At 37.0% G+C, this 20,858-nt stretch overlaps 1 protein-coding gene across 1 annotated transcript in view; it reads right to left on the bottom strand.

Annotated features, from left to right (window-relative positions):
• fndc3ba (fibronectin type III domain containing 3Ba) overlaps nucleotides 1-20,858 on the bottom strand; it is a 153,958-nt gene that overhangs the window by 32,702 nt on the left and 100,398 nt on the right. The window contains exons 7-12 of the mRNA XM_065276330.2: nucleotides 14,519-14,577; nucleotides 11,802-11,959; nucleotides 11,150-11,209; nucleotides 8,465-8,603; nucleotides 5,784-5,837; nucleotides 5,318-5,442 (exon numbers count right to left, since the gene is read on the bottom strand). Of these exons, the coding sequence (XP_065132402.1) occupies nucleotides 5,318-5,442; nucleotides 5,784-5,837; nucleotides 8,465-8,603; nucleotides 11,150-11,209; nucleotides 11,802-11,959; nucleotides 14,519-14,577 (595 nt within the window). The remainder of the gene's footprint in view (nucleotides 1-5,317; nucleotides 5,443-5,783; nucleotides 5,838-8,464; nucleotides 8,604-11,149; nucleotides 11,210-11,801; nucleotides 11,960-14,518; nucleotides 14,578-20,858) is intronic.

Here is a 20,858-nt window from a genome sequence, read left to right as displayed (position 1 = left end):
ACCTCATCGCAATGAGACGATTATTTAAACATTGTGCGAGTCCTACGTCCATAACGCTGTTTATTCCTCATAAATGTGCAGGCAAAAATTAAAATAAATACTTTTTGTTCTTTGAACAAACATCCTTTTTCCATTTGTTGGTATAATTGCTTCTGATTTGTGAATTTTTATTAACAAAAAAAAGTATGTTGTCGCCCAAAAACTGTCCTTTTTTATCCTTAATCTAAAAAAAGTTTCTGATGTTAGGTTTTTAGGAAAATGTAAACAAATGGTTCAATATACTGGAAATAAATGCCTTCTCTTAAATTATATTTCAAGTTTCGACTGTTAATGTCACATCCATAACGCCAGAAGTGCTCATATATATCTGAAGGATTTTTTCATTGATTATTTTTAAGGAAAACAAGAGCAATAATTTCAATTTAATGTGTTAGCTTATAAATAATTCAATAAGTGTTCCTGTGGCTTGGTGATGAAGAACTGCATTAGTAGTACAAAAGGGTGTGGGTTCGATCACAAGGAACACAAGTACTGATAAAATGTATACCTTGTAATGCACTTTAAGTCGCATTAAAATAAAAGTGTCTGTCGAATGCGTAATGTAAACAAAGTAGCCTAATGCTTCACAGCATTCAAAGACAGCATTCCACCTACGCCCACATTATTGAGAGACGAGACGATTCAATTACATGAAAATAAAACAACTACATCCACTACTAAAGCCACATTTTGTATTGCCCAAAGAATTATTTACTAGTCTGCTACATTAATGTCTGAAAAATATATTTATTTAAGGCTATTCTTCAGCGAATGCAAAATGTGAGTAAATGATTCATTTGATAATCAGCATAATAATTTCGTAAATAAATAAAACTTGCATCATCAAATACTACAAATGTGCCGTAAGAGCCTCAACATCTTATTGCAAGCAGTTTGTTCATTAGTATTCCTCTCACGCAGGACTCTGTTCGCTCAAGTTTACAGAGCTGCAATATGAAACTTCCAGGCTGAATTACAGAATTTGAATAGTTTCTCTCTCGTCTCTCAATAGTAGCCCTAAATCCTGTTTCTTCCAATTAACTGGACGTGACAAGTTTACAAGAGCCCACAGTATTTACGGCTTGTGGGAAAACGTCTATAACTTCCTCCGAGAAACTGGAGATGTTAAATGAGTTTTACCTTACTTAAAAAAAAGGAATAAAAAATGCCCTCTTCAGACTGGACGAAAGGTGGTTGGTTGGAGGTAGACACGCATATTTTAGCTGTGCTGTTTTACACCTTGAAAGTTTCTCCGATATTAATGTTAGAGGATGAAAAGAGGAGGGATGGCCATGTTTATAGTGTTCTATAGATGTAACCAACCTTCAAGAGGCCAAACATTACATCTCTCAGTCTGATATGTCTGTGCTCAACTGCAAAAACTGAAAAAAAAAAAACATTTCTATCCATCTTTCTGTCAAGGTTTATGGCAAGGGTGTCTAATACTGCCGCGGGAGGGTTGTCATCTTAAAAGTTTAACTTTAACTGTAACTGTAAAGAGCTGCTCCTGACCCTGATGAATCACCACTTTTATCGTTGAAGATGTGAGGCATCAGCTCAGCAGATGTAAACTGGGCAAGGCCCCGGGTCCCAATGGCATCTCAGCACGGGTGCTGAACAACTCAAGAACTCTCATATGTTTTTCACTTACTTACAGCAAGGTTTATTTCAATGCCATCAAACCTTCCATATGGAAAATGTCCATCATAATCCCTGTTCAGAAGAAACCTCGGCCCTCTGAGCTTAACCACTACTGACCTGTTGCCCTTACATCTATTATTGTGAAATGCCTGGAGAAGCTGTTGCTGAAGTCTTGCCAATTGTTAATCCACAACTGGACCCCCTCCATTTTGCCTATAAGGCTAAAAGAGGCACAGAGGACGTTGTAGCCTGTCTGCTGCATCTCCTCCATCAGCACCTGGATTCCCCTGGCAATTTTACTCGGATACTTTTTGTGGATTTTAGCTCTGTTTTTAATTGCATCCAAAGACGTGATGATTCAGAAGCTCAACATCCCCTCTCGGTTGATTCAACTTATATACACTTCCTTAGCAACAGGCAGCAAGTAGTGCGGATGGGTTCAATTACATCTTCTGCTCTTACCATCAATACCGGAGCACCGCAGGGCTGTGTGCTAAGTCCATTTTTATATACACTCTGCCAGTGGCGGCCGGTGACTTCTTTTTTCGAGGGCGCTCGATGCGAAGTTCGTCACAACATGTTTGTAGCCCATCATGTGTGTTGTTTGTAATTTCAAAATATGTGTTCTGTGTGTCGACCGATCCTATGTGCATCACGTGTCTTGTCAAAATAAGTGCCTGCTGCAGATGCGTCTAAAGGGGGTTTGTGATAAAAGAGACACTCGCGTTTGCCAGATACTCACATAATCTCATGCGTAATCAGAGTTTACTATTAAGTGAGTGTCTTGCGTGTATTATGTGAGCGTCTGTTTTATCATAAACGGTTTTGACGCGTGTGCAGCAGGCACTTATTTTGACAAAACACGTGATGCCAATGGTTCACATGACGCAACAAACACATATTTTGAAAACACGTGGAACACACGACACGCCAGACACTTATTTTGAATTTGCGCCCCTCGGATGAGCAGTCAGGAGCCGCCACTGCACTCTACACGAATAACAACATCAGCCCTTTGTCTTACATAAAATACTTAAAATATTCTGACGACACAGCCGTTCTTGCCCTCCTTAGAGACAACGACTCTGTCATGGATTATGAAACCACTGCTACGCACTTCACTCGGTGTGAGGGTAACCACCTGAATTTTAAGGTTAGCAAGACCAAAGAGCTGATAGTCAGTCCCTCTTCACCTCAGCACCCTATTGTTATTCAAAATCAAACAGTTAAAATAGTGGACAGTTTCAAATATCTTAGAGTAACACACTTTGTTCAGCACATTATGGACATTCAGAAAAGAAGTCAAACACTGTCCGTCATTTGCAAACTCAAAGGACTTAATGTTGCTCCTCGATTACTATTGCTACTTTATCACAGCATTATTCAGTCAATTTTATTGTATTGTTCAACTTGTTTTTTTCGGCATGCTTTCTTTTAGAAATATGGTCAAACTCACAAAGGTGTCCAATATTGCTGCAAAAGTTATAGGTCTTCCAACACCTAACTTTACAGAACTCGATAAAACCGCTATCGGACGCTTTGCCATTTCAATAGAATTGGATTCCACACATCCACTTAATGAGTATCTGAACCCACTGATCTCAGGATGCAGGTACATCTTAAACTTTTTAAACCCGGAAGTATTGCCCTATGGCAAGCGGCTGCATGTTCGTGTCTGTTTTAAAGATCGCTCTGAATGGGATCTCTATGAAAAGTCCGTCACAAAAATGGAATTATCTCTGCTTTTTGCTCAAAATGTGGTGTTTTTGCAGAAACCTACCCATTTTCAAAAGCTGATTGCAAAAGAACCACTGAAGGTAGGATGAAACATTTTTTTTTTTTTTAAGCAGAGGGTCTGTTCTTTCATTTGGTATATTGTATGTTTATATATTTAAAGAATAACATTTTCTGGAAGGCATTAAACTTTGGTGAAAATCATGAAAAACGCTGGCGGTGAAAGAGTTAATAGCAGACATCACTGAGTGTTATTTTGAATGTTCCTTGAAATGTGTGTATTCTGAATGTAAAGTAAAGTGTAGTCAGATTTCCTACAGATTTCTGACTGATGTGTTTGTTTGGGGTTGGAGCTAAACTGTAGGAAAGTGGCATGGCAGATTTGGACACCCCAGGTATTTGGAAAAGAATAGCTTACATGAAAGTGAGTAAAAAACGTATTCGCTTTTATTTCAGGAATAACAGTATATTACATACATTTGTTTAGGGCTCGGCTGTATTACGGTATTACAGATTTTTCTATTCTGTGTATACAGGTATGTAAATAAGTGGGCATGGCTAATTCTGATCTACGGCATGTTAGACTGAGTGAGACGGAGAAACATGTGAACATGTGATTTCTTTTTCAAGGGCGCACAATACGAAGCTCATCAAAACATGTAAGTAGTCCGCGTGTGTGGGATTCAAATGGCAAATTTCAGCAAATTTGTATATTCCAAAAACAATATAAACATAAAAATATAGGTGCTTTACGATGCCATAGAACAGTGCTTCCCAATCCTGGTCCTCGAGCACCCCCCCCCCGTCCCAAAAAGTTTCTTTATTTAAAACACCTGATTCAACTTATCAGCCTCCTTTCAAAATGGTAAACATGTCATCCTAACAAGCTGATGAGTCAGGTGTTTTAAATAAGGAGACATCTAAAACGTTTTGGGAGGGAGTGCTTGAGGACCAGGATTGGGAAGCACAGCCATAGAAGAACCTCATCTGTCTAAATGGTTCTTTAGAGCACCTTTAACATCTGAAAAACCTTTTTGTATCACAAAGGGTTCTTTAAGGCAAAAAAGGTTCTTTGGATGATAAAATGTATAAAGAAATGGTTCTTTAAAGAACCTTTGACTAAATGGTTCCTTGAGGAACCAAAAAAGGTTATTCTATGGCATCACTGTGAAGAACCTTTTAAACACCTTTATTTTTAGTGAAGTTAAAAAACATATACTGTATACAGTACCGTGAAATCTACTTATGTCTAATTTCATAAAATGGATTTTTGGTCATACCACACACCCCTACATTTATTCATAAATAAGAGAGAGGAGAATGAGCTTTAATGTCCGTATGTTGCGTACATCAAGGTGACTTTATAACTCTCGTCCTCCATTAAGACTTGAGGGATGATGATAATATCAGTTTAGAGAGGGATAATGGCCTTGTTTTATCACATGCAAGGTTTAATGCTATTCATAATGTATTCATAGAAAAAGCCTTATTATGCCTGCATCACCTACATTTAAAGCTTAAAACACTGCTGGTCACACTACGTTAAGCCTTTGGCTAGACCTTAATTTGCATGCCACCCAACCTAATAGTATGCAGGATTAGAATTACGGCATCCCAATCCAATGGACATTGGAAACACTGTGCCAAAGGGTCTTTGTTAAGGTGACCAAATTTTTAAATGAAAAGCGGGGACATTTCCAAGTTCAATAGTCAAAATATAGTCAAATTATAGCTGGGACAGCAAACCTGACATTTATATAATAAATATTATATTATAGTTATAATAATAGCACATTTCAAGCTGTGACATTAACAAGAGGTCTTTCTAAATACTCAAAATTATGTGCATTCCATCATCAGTGTGTATGTGTGTATGTCTGCATGTGTGATTCTGTTGCAATACCTGATTCCTATGTCATTGCGTGCCGCCACCCGAAACGTGTATGCCATAGCTGGACACAGACGAGTTAGTTTGTGGTGCCTTTGGTTTCCATGGTAACATTCTTTGAAAATGTTGTTTTTTTTGCCCTAACATAAGACAGAAACAGATGATTAACACAAACATCCTGAACACTCGAAACAAGGAATAAGCCTGACAAGTGACATATTCTCGTTCTTCTTGTCTAATCAACTATTTCAGACACTAAACAGACCTAACTGAAAGCATTCAGTTTCTAGAAACCACTGCAATCATCTGAAGTGTGACAGGAGTGTGATTTACTCTGTTAAGAATGATTACTCTAAACCAATTTTGAGGCTGTGAATGGGTACAAATGTGAATTGGGTTGACATGTTGTCAGGTATGAAAAGTGCAGTCTTTCGAAGTCTGTCGAATAATAAATTTTAATAAAAAAAGACTACAGCATTACCTCATCCCACTCTAAAAGATAACTGGTGATTTTTGATCCATTGTCAACTGGCGCCTAAAAAGAGAAATAGGAAAAAACAGACAAAATAATAAACTAGTAACTAATAAAAAATACCACATATTACATATTTTACTACATATTGTCACCGTCCTTCCAAAATTTCATAAATCCATATTTGGTTATTTTAAGTTTTTGTCATACATCACTAATATTGATCAGCCTTTATGCCTGTCAGTAAATGCACTGCAAAAAATGATTTTCAAGAAAAAATATTCTTAGTATTTTTGTCTCGTTTTCAGTAAAATATCAAAAAATCCTTAAATTAAGATGCTTTTTCTTGATTAGCAAAATGATCCAAGAAAATAAGTCTAGTTTTTAGACCAAAAGTATAAAATTTAAGTGATTTTGTGCATAAAACGAGCAAAAAAAATCTGCCAATGGGGTAAGTAAAAAAATCTTGAAAATTTTTCTTAAACACTAATTTCAAGAAAAATTTGCTTACCCCATTGCAGATTTTTTTGCTTGTTTTTATGCACAAAATCAATTAAATTTGATATTTTTGGTAAAAAAAATACTTATTTTCTTGGGTCATTTTACTGATCAAGAAAAAGCATCTTAATTTAAGAATTTTTAAATATTATACTGAAAACAAGACAAAAATACTAAGATTTTTTTCTTGAAAATCCATTTTTGCAGTATGCCTGCAAATATTTAACCAATAAAAAGTATAAAAAAGTGCTGTTCAACTGTTCAACAGTGTTTTTTATGTTTCTTGAAAAGAGCAAATTTGGACATGCAGTATAAGCTTTCGGAAGAACAGCAACGATATATTACTATCTATCAGGGCCGTGCAGAGACAATTGGAGGCAGGTGCTCAAAAAATAAAAAGGGCACTTTGCTCGCTGACACGCAAGCACACAACTGAAACAAATAATAAAGTAATACAGAATAGAAAGATGATTTTAAGTCTAACGTTTTCCTTTATTTTCCTTGCAAATAGAGTGAGAGAGAAAAATCTATATAGACTGAGTTTTATATCTATATATTTAGGCATTTGGCAGCCACTTTTATCCAAAACGACTTACAGTGCATTTCATTTTGTGTTTGTGTGTGTCAACACAGTATATGCAGTTTTGAAATTATATAATATTATATATTGCATTGTGACATTAAGATATTATTACGTTTACCGTCTTGTGTTTTTGTTGTCATATTTAAAATATAATTCTATTCTATTCTAATCCTGTTCGAAATTTGTATACAAAGAGAGTAGCCTACATATTTTAGTTTTGAATCGTGTTTGTGTTGTGTTTTTGCACACTTTGATGCCTTGATGACAGGGCAATAAAATAATGACATTCATCTCTCCTTTCATTCATTTTATGAAGCCTCTAGTACTTTCTTTATTTTCAGGTAAACTAAAACTGGTTGCAAAGCTGGGGAGTTTTTGACTAAGTTAATAATTTAGCACGAGTATGGCTATATTACCCAACATCAGCTCACATTGTCTTTTATCAAAGGCGAGTCCAGGAATCGTAAATTCAATATGATACAAAAATTAAACGAGTTTTTTTTACCGTATTCATCGGATCTTGCTCCTCCAACAAACTCCGCGTGACAGGTGGATGACATTAGAACAGCGCGAGAGCGATTTGAAATCAAACTCCTCCGTATGATTTCCCGTATATTTCTCGCGGTACTTTGATGTCATGTGCGTTTCGGTTCTTGCATTGCTGCGTGAAGTTGAGCACACCTAAAAACTCGAGACAGCTACCTGTATGAACTCCCGGCAGAGAACGTCCCTGCCTTTGCCTCATCCATTGTTTTTATATGGGAAGAATGTTTTATTTTCAGCGTGAGAAATGCAAGGTGTGGCGTCACTGGCGTGTAAACTGGCTGAAATGCGTGTGTCTCCCGCCGAATGCGTAAGACTTGAGAGCCCTGTTTGCATCTAACGTTGTAGAGATGTTAATACACAGAGACAGCAATAAACTATAAAAATAAAAGCTGTGCATGCTCTCCTCACGTTGTTCTTGTAAAATAATAATAATATAACAAGCATATCGCTTTGGTTCAACGCCGGCTCGAGGGGGATCCTCCCTGTACTACGCACCATGTCGTGCACGTGTGGGCGCTGCCTGCTACTAGCGCTGTGAGCTAGCTAGTGATGATCGTCCCTAAAGAGATTGTCCAATGAAAGGTCAATACGTCATCATGTGACTAATTTTATTTGCGTCTAAATTATTTTTTATTAATTTTACTAATAGTTAGATTGGGCAGGCCTTCACAAAAGGGCATTTAATTACAAAAAAATGCCTTGACAAAAAGGGCACTTTGGTCATCAAGTGGTAAAGGGGCAGGTACTTGGGCACCCTCCGCCCCCCCCCCCCTCTGCACGTGCCTGCTATCTATACTGGATATTATATGGCACATTACTACATAACTTGATTTAAATTTGAGTTTAATATACTTTTTTGACTTAAATTGTGTGCTAAAAATCTATTTATACTTTTGATTCACACATTTCAATCAGTCTCCACAACAAGAACAAAATAAAAACAAGCAAACCACAACTTTGGCATTATAATCTTTTCAGACAGAGGCACTGCTTGGGAAACAAATGCATTTTCTGATCTTTGACATTTAACTTCAGCCCTTTTCTTACAGTAAGCGTGTCTTACCTTCCACTGCAGGGTGAGTGTGCTCTTGGTGCGGTGGGAGAGTTTAGGTGGCAGTGGGCAGTCTGGGGTACTGCAGTGGGTGGTAAACATGCCCACCTCCGAGCACGGGCCTCTCACTGAATTGCACATGGGGTTCACTCTGAAAAGAAAAAAAAAATGTATGTTTACAATACATAGTTTTTCCAAATGTCACCTACAGCACATTTACGCCCATTTAAGAATTATTTAATCCTTAGGCAGAGGCTTTTATTATAAGAATTACAACGTACACATATGATCAATATGTGGATTCGAACCTATGAGCTGGTAGATACTTTGAGCAAAAATCTATCAGCTCTTTTGTTAAGCTCATGTTGACACGTTCAAAGTGTCTTGACAAGGAGCCAGAAAATCCTTCCCCAAACTAAGTTCAGCACTGTGACATCACTTGGACTTAAAAGGTTCTTTGAGGACCAGAACATGCATCACGATTACGCTTGACCTTTACAGCACCATGATGCACAACCTCCTTAGATAAGTTAATCAAAGGTGATGTAATGTCCATTATGGTGCCATTTTAGCACTGATTAAAAAACAAAGGCAACTTAAAATGATAATATTCCATTAAAATTGACTTAGATACAATAAATAACTGCAGATAATTGTAGTTTTTTGTAATGAAAATACAGAATGTCAGAAAGAGCAATTCGTGTTAAAATGCATTAAAGGAGCAGATTACTCAAATATGAAAATTCTCATAATTTATCCCCCCCCCAGATGTACAGTAGGGGAGAACCGGGGAAGTAGTAACGTGGGACAAAAGTAACAAAGCGATTTTCTCAGAGCCCTGATAACATTTACATCCCAGACTATGACAGCATCTTAAGCACGCAGACCTGACAAATATTGCGTTATTTACTCACCTATCTTGTTTTGTTGTGTTACTTTTGACTCACCTGTGTGTTACTTTCGTCCCTGCAGGTGGGGTCGAAAGTAACAATTCACTACTAATGTTTAAAGTGCAATTATACTGAAGTCATTTTACATTTTTACTAAATTCCAACTGGTATTGATAGACCACACTTGCGAGTTACTGACCACGGCAAAAATATATCTCTGTCTATAACATTATCTGTTAAAATTAAGTTTTTCTGAAAAATGGCGCTTTCGCCCCCGCTCTCCCCTATATGTAAATTCCTTTCTTCAGGTGAACACAAATGAATAATTTTGTATTAAAATTGCATCTTGTTATGTTCTTCTATGCGGTTCAAGAAGAAGCACAAGAAGCACATCTATTCATCATTAAGTAATCCAAATGACTCCAGTAAGTTAACATGTATCTTTTTTTCATGTATCTTTTTCAGCAAAACCCTCTAAGTGCATGCATGTTTTTTGGCGAAAACCTTTAAATCTGAAAAAAAAAACAGAATTTAAAATGTAAAAATAAAGAAACCACATATTAAAAGGTGCTGCGATGCATGTGGCTGTCACATTGGGCTGTACCTGTATTCAGGTCCATGTACTCACAAGAAATCCAATTTTAACCTGATCCATGGTTATTTCCAATTTCAACCTCACCCCTCTCCACTCACTCTTTACTGTCCTTTCTGAATAATTTGAAAAAATGTGTTCAATATCCTAATATTTAGTAAACCATTAATATAATACACCGGGTAAAAAATATTAAATCGGACTCAGATGCACGCATTCATTCATCCAATTCTTCTTCTGTACACTCAGAGGACTTTGCTGAAAAATGAATATGACTTTTTATAGATTCTGCCAACAAGCTGTTTTTTTTTTGAGTCTTGGATTAAGCAGATTTTAAATATGAACATTTAAGGGCGGTTACCCGGACAGGGATTAGTTTAAGACAGGACTAGACCTTAGTTGAATTGGGATATTTGAGTCCTTTTTAAAAGCATAATTTATACAATATTACTGTTGTGCATCTTGAGATACAACACTCGCACTGATATATTTTAAGATATGTCAGAGCAAGTTGTTTTTGATCAAGACAACACTATCATTTAAGTAAGTCTGATTCTAGGCTTAAGCCCTGTCTGAGAAACCGCCCCTTGTATTTGCTGGAACCATTCATTAAGTATTATAATCTTTTATTTGATGCAGGTGGTGTTTAGCGGCCTTTGCATCTGAACTCTTCAGATATTAGTCATTTTTAGGAATGCTTTTAGGAGCTTCATCATTTTGAGCCCCATTTAAAGCAACACCAAAGAGTTTTTGCTCTTTGCTCCCCCTACAGGTTAGAAGCGTAATTGTCCATTACCACTGCCGTTAATACTGCAGCATAGCTGGCTCTGATTGGATTGTAGGTCTGCCATAAAGCAAGTTTTTGTAGTTTTCACTCGAACTACAGGACCGCTACCCGACGGTTGGAAACTTCTTTAGTGCGGTTTTGGCCAATAGAGGGCTGCAAAGCGAATGTAAAAGTGCCGTTCACCCTGTTTCGAGTGGATGAATGACTGAAACTTTTTTGGAAACGTTATTTTAAGGTAAAAAAAACTCTTTGGTGTTGCTAAGATAACATAATGCCATTTTAATATAAAATTATTCAATCGTGCTCAGCCAGGGATGGCATGAGGGTAAGTAAATGTAATATTTGGGTGAAATATTCCTTTAATCACAGTAGACATTTGCGCTTGCACGAAGCAGAATTCAAGAAACAATGGTGAAGACCACGCTTACCTTACATGGTAGTCTGTTGCAGGTCGGAGATCTGTTAAATTGCATTCCAATTGTTCTCCACTACAAGCATAGAAATCAAATGGTTACTGACATAAATGGATGTTTCAAAAGCGCAATTAAAGTTTTCAATAGACAAAAATGACTTTTCATCAAGGGTATTGTTCAATTAATAAGAAACAGAGTTCTGGGACTGTTTTACTTTTTTTGCTTTAATGGCTTTGATTCATTACTCTTAGAGTAGTGCTTTAAAGAGGTAATGACAATCGGTGGTGGGTATTTACTGATTTAGTTTCTTTGCCTGCAGTCTGGATATTGATTCATATACATCCTAGTGGGAGGACAGACTGATTTCAATGATTCTCTCTGCTTAATGATGCGGATGATGGATGATGTTTTCATGCCCATCTTGTTCCCGTACGGTGAACAATATTAATAAATAAATACATTAAGACAGTAAAACAAAACCTTGAGTCTACAAAGAAACATCAAGCTGACCAACTTCCAAACTGGTTTATGCTGGTTTGATGTCCTGCAAAAAACACATCCTGTTCTGGGAACCCACATCTAAAACATAACAAACGCTACTGTATAGTGACCAGCAAAGCTGGACTTTTCAACAGCATAGTTTCCTCTATTTTCTAGCCTTTCTTACCTATAGACGCTGCGGTACTGGCCGTTACGGCCTTTGTCTGAGATGGTGACCTCATAACTGCAGGTAAAGGGGTGTCCGTTACTGTGCCTGTCGCGGTTTTGGAGGCCTGCTGGTGGTGCCCAAGTCAATCTAGCTGTCCGGGCCTGGACATTAAAAAACTGAAAAAACACAAAAACAGAAAAAAACACCACAAAGTCAATGACCTGGCAAAATAATTATATTGGACCAAATGTGCAGAGAAATTAGACTTTTAGATGCAAGGCAAACCAGCCAAAACTATTTTGAAAAAAGGACCCTGGTTTGATCTGTTAAAATAACATTATAGACTACATGTTAAATACTTTCTCATTTGTATGTCGGATGAAAGCGTCTGCTAAATGAATAAATGTAAAAGAAAATGTGCTAATGTGCTAAAATGATCATGTGATTTATTCACAGGTGGTTCACGGAGACACACTCCTTGTTATACCTCCTGTAATAATATGTCTTAAAATAGCTATTAAAAAGTTCCAATAGTGCTGTTATAACTATGTACTGCATTTAAACGAAAAGGTCAATGGGATAAAATCAAGCGCAATTAAAAATGTGCACTTTTTATTTGACTAATGTGTAAGATAAACATTACCAGTTCCAGACAGCAATTTAAGGCAATTAAATGTTATTAATGGTTTGTGCTCTACAGTACAATGTCAAGCCTGAAGTTATTTCAGGTTACTAAATCATTTTAATCCTTTCTGTAGGCAATCTAGTGGAAAATGACTTCAAGACAACATGCTTTCAAAAAAAGGCTGAATTCACACTTATGGTAAAACCTAACTCGGTGTTTCTGTCTTTTCATACACAGCTTCCCAGAATCATGGGGACAGTGGACAATAAGGGCTAATGGGGCTTTGGAGAAGAGCTCGGAGGAGATGGAGCCCCTGCTGGAACATCCAGCGTAGGCTGGTGACCAGCTAGAAATCATGTACTGTATTATAGCTAAACATAGCAACAGTATTATCTTGTGCTGGATGTTCAACTAGGCTTAATGGTTGTACAGTGGACATTAAATGACTCATTTACTAAAGCATCCAGCACCTGCACTCTTTTCTGTAGCATGGAGAAAGTAATGCTGGGTACACAGCAAAATATTAATCGGGTTGATTTTGAGCCGATAAACCCCTCTTCCGATTATGTCCCAATTATCTTGATGGTTCTACAGATTATCTTATCAGATTTTCCCTTGGTGTAAAATGTGTTAACAGTGTCCGAACCGGATCAGAACGTCGGAGCCCCCCCAATCACGAATCATAAATATTAAACATGTTTATTATTTACGATCAGAAATCCTGATGTGTGGGGAGAACCAAGGACAAATGCGCCCACGCTCTTGAGATTATCACGTGAAATGAAACAATATCCAATCAGAAATTGAGATGATGGAAGACAGAATGAATACAGAATGATTACTTCAGTTTTTTAAGGTAAGTGATCGCAATCAATTTATTTAAACTACATTTAAAAAAAAATTCAAAACACTTTTGTTTAAATGTAGCTAGCTTAATTAAATTGATTACAACCACTTACAGTACCTTAAAAAAATAAAGTAAATTGAATGTATCATTTTTATGGGAAAACACAATCATCATCATTGAGGGAACCACATTTCTAAATATTCTTCTTATATCTTAATGGTAACACTGCCTGCGAATCCAATACAGGGGGATGCTCTGAACCACACACTCCTAAACTCTCAAAGCTCTTAGACCTTTCCACGACATTCTTTCTGACAACTGAATTGGCTGCCTGAGCAATGGGAAAAAAACTGGCACACAGGAAATGAAGTAAAAACTACCTGTCCCCAACATCAGCAAGATAAAGGTGTTGGTGCCACATTTCTGTCATACCCACAGACTGTGTTTCTACTCTGTGACTCGCTGGAAGAGTTACACCAGGTTCAAACTTCAAAGTGAAGAAAGGCAGATCTATTACTGGGCTGGGGACAGGGTGACAATTGAAGTCCATTATTTAAAATGTCTATCTTGTGGCACCTTAATGTATTGTCTACCTTGCGGCTTTAGGAAGCAATCTGTCCTGCCTGCTTCCATCAGATAGACGCACTCCTATAGTTACTCATCTGCTGAAGAGTAATGACTTTGCAGAAGAACGTTTGATTAGATCTGAGAGCTTTTAATGCATTGTTTGGGTCTCACTGGTTTGTCTTGTTTTTTATGTAAATGCAGACAGCCAGTCTGAGGTTCAACAATTACACACACACACACACGCACAGAAAAGATAAGAATGACATGATGATCACTTGCAATTGCAAATATAATATAAAATGTGTTTTGATACTCTCAATAAAACAATACAAAGAGCACTAGGATAAACCGTGTGAATAGATGGGATAAATGAATGCAGAGCGCACTAGTAGTTAAAAAACTGTTGTTTTCATAAACATGTTTGCTCAGTATTCAGTGGCTTGGCATTGGAACATAAGAAAAAGACTAAATGCTGCCACTATGTGGCTGCATAAGGAACAGTTTAAAAAGTGTAAAAACAAATCTAAATTTTAGTGCTCGACCCTATTTTGTTCTCATGTTGAAATAAATATTTATGTTTTTCTCAGCACAGGCTCAGTTATGTAAGCTTGCATTTGCAATCTGTATTGTCTGCTGGTCTAATGACATCTAGTTCATCATAATCTTAAAACCATTAGTAGTATATTCCAGACCCACCTGTGGTTTTTCCATTCCTGATAGAACATCCTGAACTCTCTTTGCTTCTGAATCATGATCTGCAGAGGAGAGAGAGAGAGAGAGAGAGAGAGAGAGAGAGAGAGAGAGAGAGAGAGAGAGAGAGAGAGAGAGAGAGAGAGAGAGACATGTCATTCAGTTATGATCCAGCAGAGTGCAGGTTTACAGAACATGACAAACGGAGCACAATATCAACATATTTCCCAACCACAGAGAAGTCCCCAAAGATCTCTTTGAAATACCTCTGGCAGCAAGGACATGCCAAGCCAAAATTAGATTTGTTGTTTTTGCAATGATTTTTCGATCTCTTTATTGCAATACAACCAGAAAATTTGAATACAATATTAAAAAACAGAACAAGATGATAAGCTGAAGTATTACGAGTTGTATTATGTTTAATGTGACCCTTCCCTTACACTTTCGCAATAGTATGAACCTGCAGTCTCTCTTAAACATATTTTTAATGAAACACTCATTTCTAATACTAATCTGATGACTTCAAGACTTTAGTCTCCTCACAAGAGTTCAAGATGTGCTTGGTGTCAAGAGAGGTCACATTAAATTCAGACTTTTGTCTGAAGGGGCCATTTTGTTTTGATAATCATGTTTTTATTGAAATTTTGTGTAAAAAAATTTTTCTGGTTGTACATAAAGAGAGCGAAAATAAATATTAAGTCATTAAAACTTTGCTAAAACAACAAATCTGCTGGTGGCCTAAGACTTTTGCGAAATACTTTATGTGTGTGGCTTTTTCTCTTCTTTCATTACGGTTTTAGAGAAGTGAGAGTGCCTGCAGTACCTGGTGACAAACTACTTACATTTGACTCAGTGTGTTTTCATAAAAGTGTCATACACAGTACTGTGCAAAAGTCTTAGGCCTCCATCACCAAACTTGTTGTTTTACAAGTTTTAATGTCCATCCATATTTATTTTTCGATTTATTTTATTAAGATACAAACAGAAAATACAGGAAATATGGATAAAAAAAAATTTCTGAATTTTCAGGGGAGTTTACCTGAAAAACTTGACACATCAGTTTACATTTAAAGGGGACAGAGAATGAAAAACCATTTTTACCTTGTCTTTGTTGAATAATGGTAGTCTACCCGCATTCACGAACATACAAAAAGTGCTAGACATGCTAAACATCTCAGTCTCATAGAAATTCCTCTTTTAGAAATGTCAGCCAGAAAACAGCCCAATCTGAAAAACTGATGCTTATGACATCACAGGCATCTCACTGCCCCTCCACTTTAAAATAATTGGCTACATTTTTTGAGTGGCAGCAAAGTCAGCCAATCAGTAATGAGATTGCAAGTTAAGTCAGTAGGGGGAGTCAAATAGGTGCAAAACCACTTGTTTAAAATCCCCCACCCTAATAGAGCTATCTGAGAGAGGTTTTTAGGAAGCTTCTAAGGCATTACAGACCCAAACAAAAAAAATGTTGTCTACATGTCACATCACAGAACAAGGATAAATACTCCGTTCAATCATTCTATGTCACCTTTAATACAGTTTTTAATACTATATACACATTTCCTATATTTTCTGGATGTATTCTATTAAAGATACTGAAAAATATGATCACTATAACATTGCAAAAACAACTAATCTAATCTGGCATGGTTGACTAAGTCTTTGCACAGTACTGTATATATATAAAGATTTCATAAAGACAGAAAATGTTGAACATGTTATTTGTCAGCAATACATTATGTTTGGTTTGTGATTGATGTGCAGATTTTTTTTGAGCAGAGTGCATGCAGCCTTTGGCACTTGTGAGTTATGGCAACAGTGATGTCATACACTATCACCTGAATATGATGGGAGGCAGGCAAGGGGAACACCGTGTTCCCCAAGAGCTGGAAAGCCTTTAACGTAGTGTACATGTGTGTGGGTGTGGGAGGTTGACAAAATTTATTACTGAGTAGTGATGATCACATGTGGAAAAACGAGTCTGAGAATACTTAAAAAATACAGGATTCAAAACCAAGACTAATTTTAACCTATAAAATCAAGCTGATGAAGAAATTGTTAGAACTTTAAACAAAAACAAAAAAAATGTATGTAAATCTGGTTTATTGACCATGTTAACTTAATGCTAGAATTTTAAACCGTAAGTAATGTAACTCGTCTTGACTATGAGATCTGAACGGCATGTGCTCCATTCTCTTCACTCTTACTGAAAGTTGCCACTACAGAAGTCTGCTTAACTTTTCACATTCCTATTAATTGTGCCCTCATTATAAATGAATGAGTTTTGGTTCCTGTCAGTGTGAAGTCCCTCATGCCCCACCCACAGGGGCGTCACAACCTGTTCACAACATCCAGACTCCTGCTATCAATCATCTTCCTTCATGCCCTCAAGACTTTTCACACTTTATTTTCCAAAGCTTTCCGTCCATTTCTCACGCATGCCGTCCCCGTTGGGATCCATACTGTTCTCTCTCTCTCTCTCACCCTCCTGCTATGTTCTGAATAACTGCCGCTACTCAGTATATACATGAAAATAAATAGAGGACAAAGTTAAAAGGGGAGGAAAGAAACTACAGTATCATCTCCCGTCTTACAAGGAAAACGATGTTTACTCCTGGTCTGCAGTACGCTGAACAGGTTCATTTCCTTTTTTCTGGGTCTCTCTGGATATTTTTGGTAGAGGGTCTGACTTTAATTACAAAGTAAGGTCACAGACGGGCGAACGGAAAAGAGGTGGAGGGAATAACCAATGTGAGGGGTGACATGAACAACATGGAGAGAATCAGAAGATGGTTTAAATCCCATTCTCTCTGTAAAACAGCTGCATAAGTCTCTCTCTTTTTCTCTGTAAACTAAGTGTGCTACAGATTCCTCAAATAGTATAGTGCCGATAAGAAGATGTGTGCTATTATTTTCTCAAGAAACATAAGATTTTCACCTGACAGACAAAGGAACACTATGAACATCTTCACATATGCAAAGCAATCCCTTAGCAAAGACCTTAGCATCACAAAAAGTGTGATGTTAGTGTGATGTTATGTTGAGGGTCAAAGGTCATGCCCTAGGTCATGATGAGAGAGCTCACACTTGACCAAACACTGTTCGAACAAATACAGAAGTGTCTGAGGAAAATGTAACAGGGGTTTGGAGCTGCAGTGTAAACTTTTAAGGGTTGATTTCATCTACAGGAAACTGTGCATGCGAATATACAAAAACAGAATTTGCAGACTATAAAAAAAAACACAAGAACACCCACAGAGTTGAAGATGCTAAATGGCCAAACCAGTAACTCCACCCACACGTCTGTGTGTGTGTGCAATTTTGAATGCTCGCGCTGCAAACAAACAGCACATGTTAACATCTTCAATGAGAGTTACAGACTAGTGTGCCACTATCAGGGCTGGTGATTAGTCAGACCTAAACACGTTTCACAGTCCCAAATTACATAAGCGGAGTTGATTTGTTTGTTTGGTTTCAGATGAAAGCCTCATGGAACTTGAAAATAGAGAGTGCTTTTGTGTGTACACGTTGGCACTCATTTCTGCCACCTGGTGGAAGACGACAGAATGGAGCATTCCTGATTTATGACAGTCATTAAACACAGCACGCAGGACCCAGAGGAGTTATGAACCCATTCAAAAAAAGAAAAAAATATGAATAAAAATGGCTTAGTTAACCAGATTGAGATTGTGACTACTGAACAGGATAGGATATTTTCAAAAAAAAAAAAACACTGCATTGAGTTAAAATATGTGTTTTGCAGCGGGCTGAGGTCTATATGTTTTAAGTAGATACTGATTTAACAAGGCAGACCATGAATAAAGTACCCTTCAAGGTGGTTAAATAAAACCTTCATTGTACAGATCTCTGCAAAAAATATTTCAGTAATAATAGGGTGGTGAAGGAGCAAGACGGCAGCTCCCAACCATTCTCATCACTGCATAGCACACATTCCATCTGTTCAACAGCTGGCTGTCTAATCCCTCTCTCACATCCACGGCCGATCACAGACACACCACAGCTTCTTAACCACAACTGACATCCCTCTATCCATCCATTATCCCTAAAATCACAACCTTTACGCAATTTTATCAAGTAAGAATGTATTAAAGTTGCAGCCCAGAACTGTTTGTGGTTCAAAATGAACAAAAACAAGTTTTTAAGCAAGTACATAAAAACATATTCGAGACTGTCTGATTATCTTACCCTGATTTACAACTGTAAGCTCATAATAATGATAATCAATAACTTATCGGGTCATATTTTGCTGAAAATGTCATGTAAATATACATATATAAACCTGCAATTTTATGTATTAAACAGAGATGGGGATAGAAAGGCAAAAAGTTACAGGTGACAGTAAAATAACTTTGATGATTTACAGGTAAAGAAAACAGAGAACAATTCAAATACTTTTCTATACTACACTGTAAAAGTTCACATGTTAACTACCAAACTGTTTTTGTTATGAATTCATCTTTGGTGTGTTTTGATTGTCAGGGTCTCCAACGTTTTTGTAAGAAAGGGATACCACAATGGATAAAACAATCTGGAGGGCTACTTTTTGATATTTATCTACTCAAAATATTTTTGTTTTACTTGTTGATTTTATTTTAATTGTTGATATATTTTATCATTGTTTAAAATGTTAATATAAAAAGCCAAGCTAATATAAAAAATATGCAATAAAAAATATTACAATTGAGACTATTAATAGAATGTACTTTGGCGGGCACCTCACAGACTCTGTGCTGGCAACCTGGTGCCTGTGGGCACCATGTTGGAGACCACCGGTATTCAAATATATAACATAAGTCTATAATCTTAAAAGAAATAATTTAACACCATACTAAGGGACAGACTTACTAACAGCTTGCGCCAGCGCAAACCATCATTTTGGGGGTAAATAATGTTGACGGGATTTACTAAAGACGCGCAGTGGATAATTAGCACTGAAAAGGTCTGGTCTAGTTATTTTTGCAACTGACCTTACGCATTTCTAGGAGTTTCCCTTTTAGACACAACATTTTTGGGAGGCGATTATTTAAATGTTTCACACAATGCAATTTACTAATGTTTGTGTGTGTGTTATGACTGGTATTTGTGCCATTATTTAACATTTCAAAACTTCTTGTAAAGCTTCATTTTTTGTCCTTCAGTTCTCTTCAGCATACTATGGCTTTGTTAGCCGGGATTACACCCCCTGATTTTTCAACTGCTATGTCTGTGGTGCTGAACTCAAGCTCATCAGGCGTTAATAGTTCACCCGCACCTGAGGACCATCAGCTCTGCTTCTTTCCGACCCTGAACTAATCTGCGCTGCTCTTAGTAAATTGCGTTAGTCATTATGGAAATCAGCTGTTGCGCCTGTGTTATTTAATTTGCGCTTTTTTAGTAAATAACCCGCAGATATTACCACTCCCATCTGAGCTTTTTTGGAATTGCGCTCTTTTTGAATCTGGCCCTTAATGTGAAAAATGGGTGAAAAAAGATGGAGCGGCCAAAGATAGAGGGGTCAGACATTAACACCAAAGACACTGAAATACGGAAATAAAGAAGTATGAGCAAACTATAGGAGCTCCAGATGTCAGCATCTCCCAAAACTGCTCTTTGATTTGTTTTAAACAGCACAGGGAGTATGTGTGTGGGTCTAACTGTCTAATATGCTATTATTTACATTCATTTTCATTTCACGGTAGAGTAATCCAGCCCCATCAGTAAGATGAATGCATGTCTTCTCTTAAAACTACTAAGCTTGCATCCATTTCTTCTTTAGTGTGCTTACTCTATATCTCCAGAGAGACTTTCAGTAGCTGTTAGGCACAGCAGAGATACAAGGAAACAGTGACACACCACTTCGTGTATGACCCATCCCACATGAATGATACTGAACAAGAGCTAATGCATTTCTAAGCAAGAATTATTAAAAAATAACCACCAATTGATGCCCTGGAAATCACTCAGAAGTTACCCAAGTGTAACACAGTAAGAAACACAATGTGAAACGACAGTGCATGGCAACACCATAGACGCCTTTCGTATTTGATTAATGTTTATAATAAAAACTGTTACAGTGAGAGTAATTTGACTGATTAAAGTATAAAACAATACTAATAATGGTCATCATTCTTTAAATTTGCATATGAAATCAATCATCGTGTTTTTTATCTAACATTCAGGCTATGAAAGTTTAATGAACAGTGGTCAACAAAAATGTTTTTCATTAATTTTAATGATCTTTAGTTTGCAGTAAAAATCATAGCACTTGTTGCGGTATAAATAGTGCTGTATGATAGACCAATATAAGCTTAAATTTCTAGTGACGTCTATGGCTTGACCCTGTAAC

The sequence above is a fragment of the Paramisgurnus dabryanus genome, chromosome 6 (assembly GCF_030506205.2).
Source record: "Paramisgurnus dabryanus chromosome 6, PD_genome_1.1, whole genome shotgun sequence".
Lineage (NCBI taxonomy): Eukaryota > Metazoa > Chordata > Actinopteri > Cypriniformes > Cobitidae > Paramisgurnus > Paramisgurnus dabryanus.
This window is presented reverse-complemented; position numbering and strand designations above follow the sequence as displayed.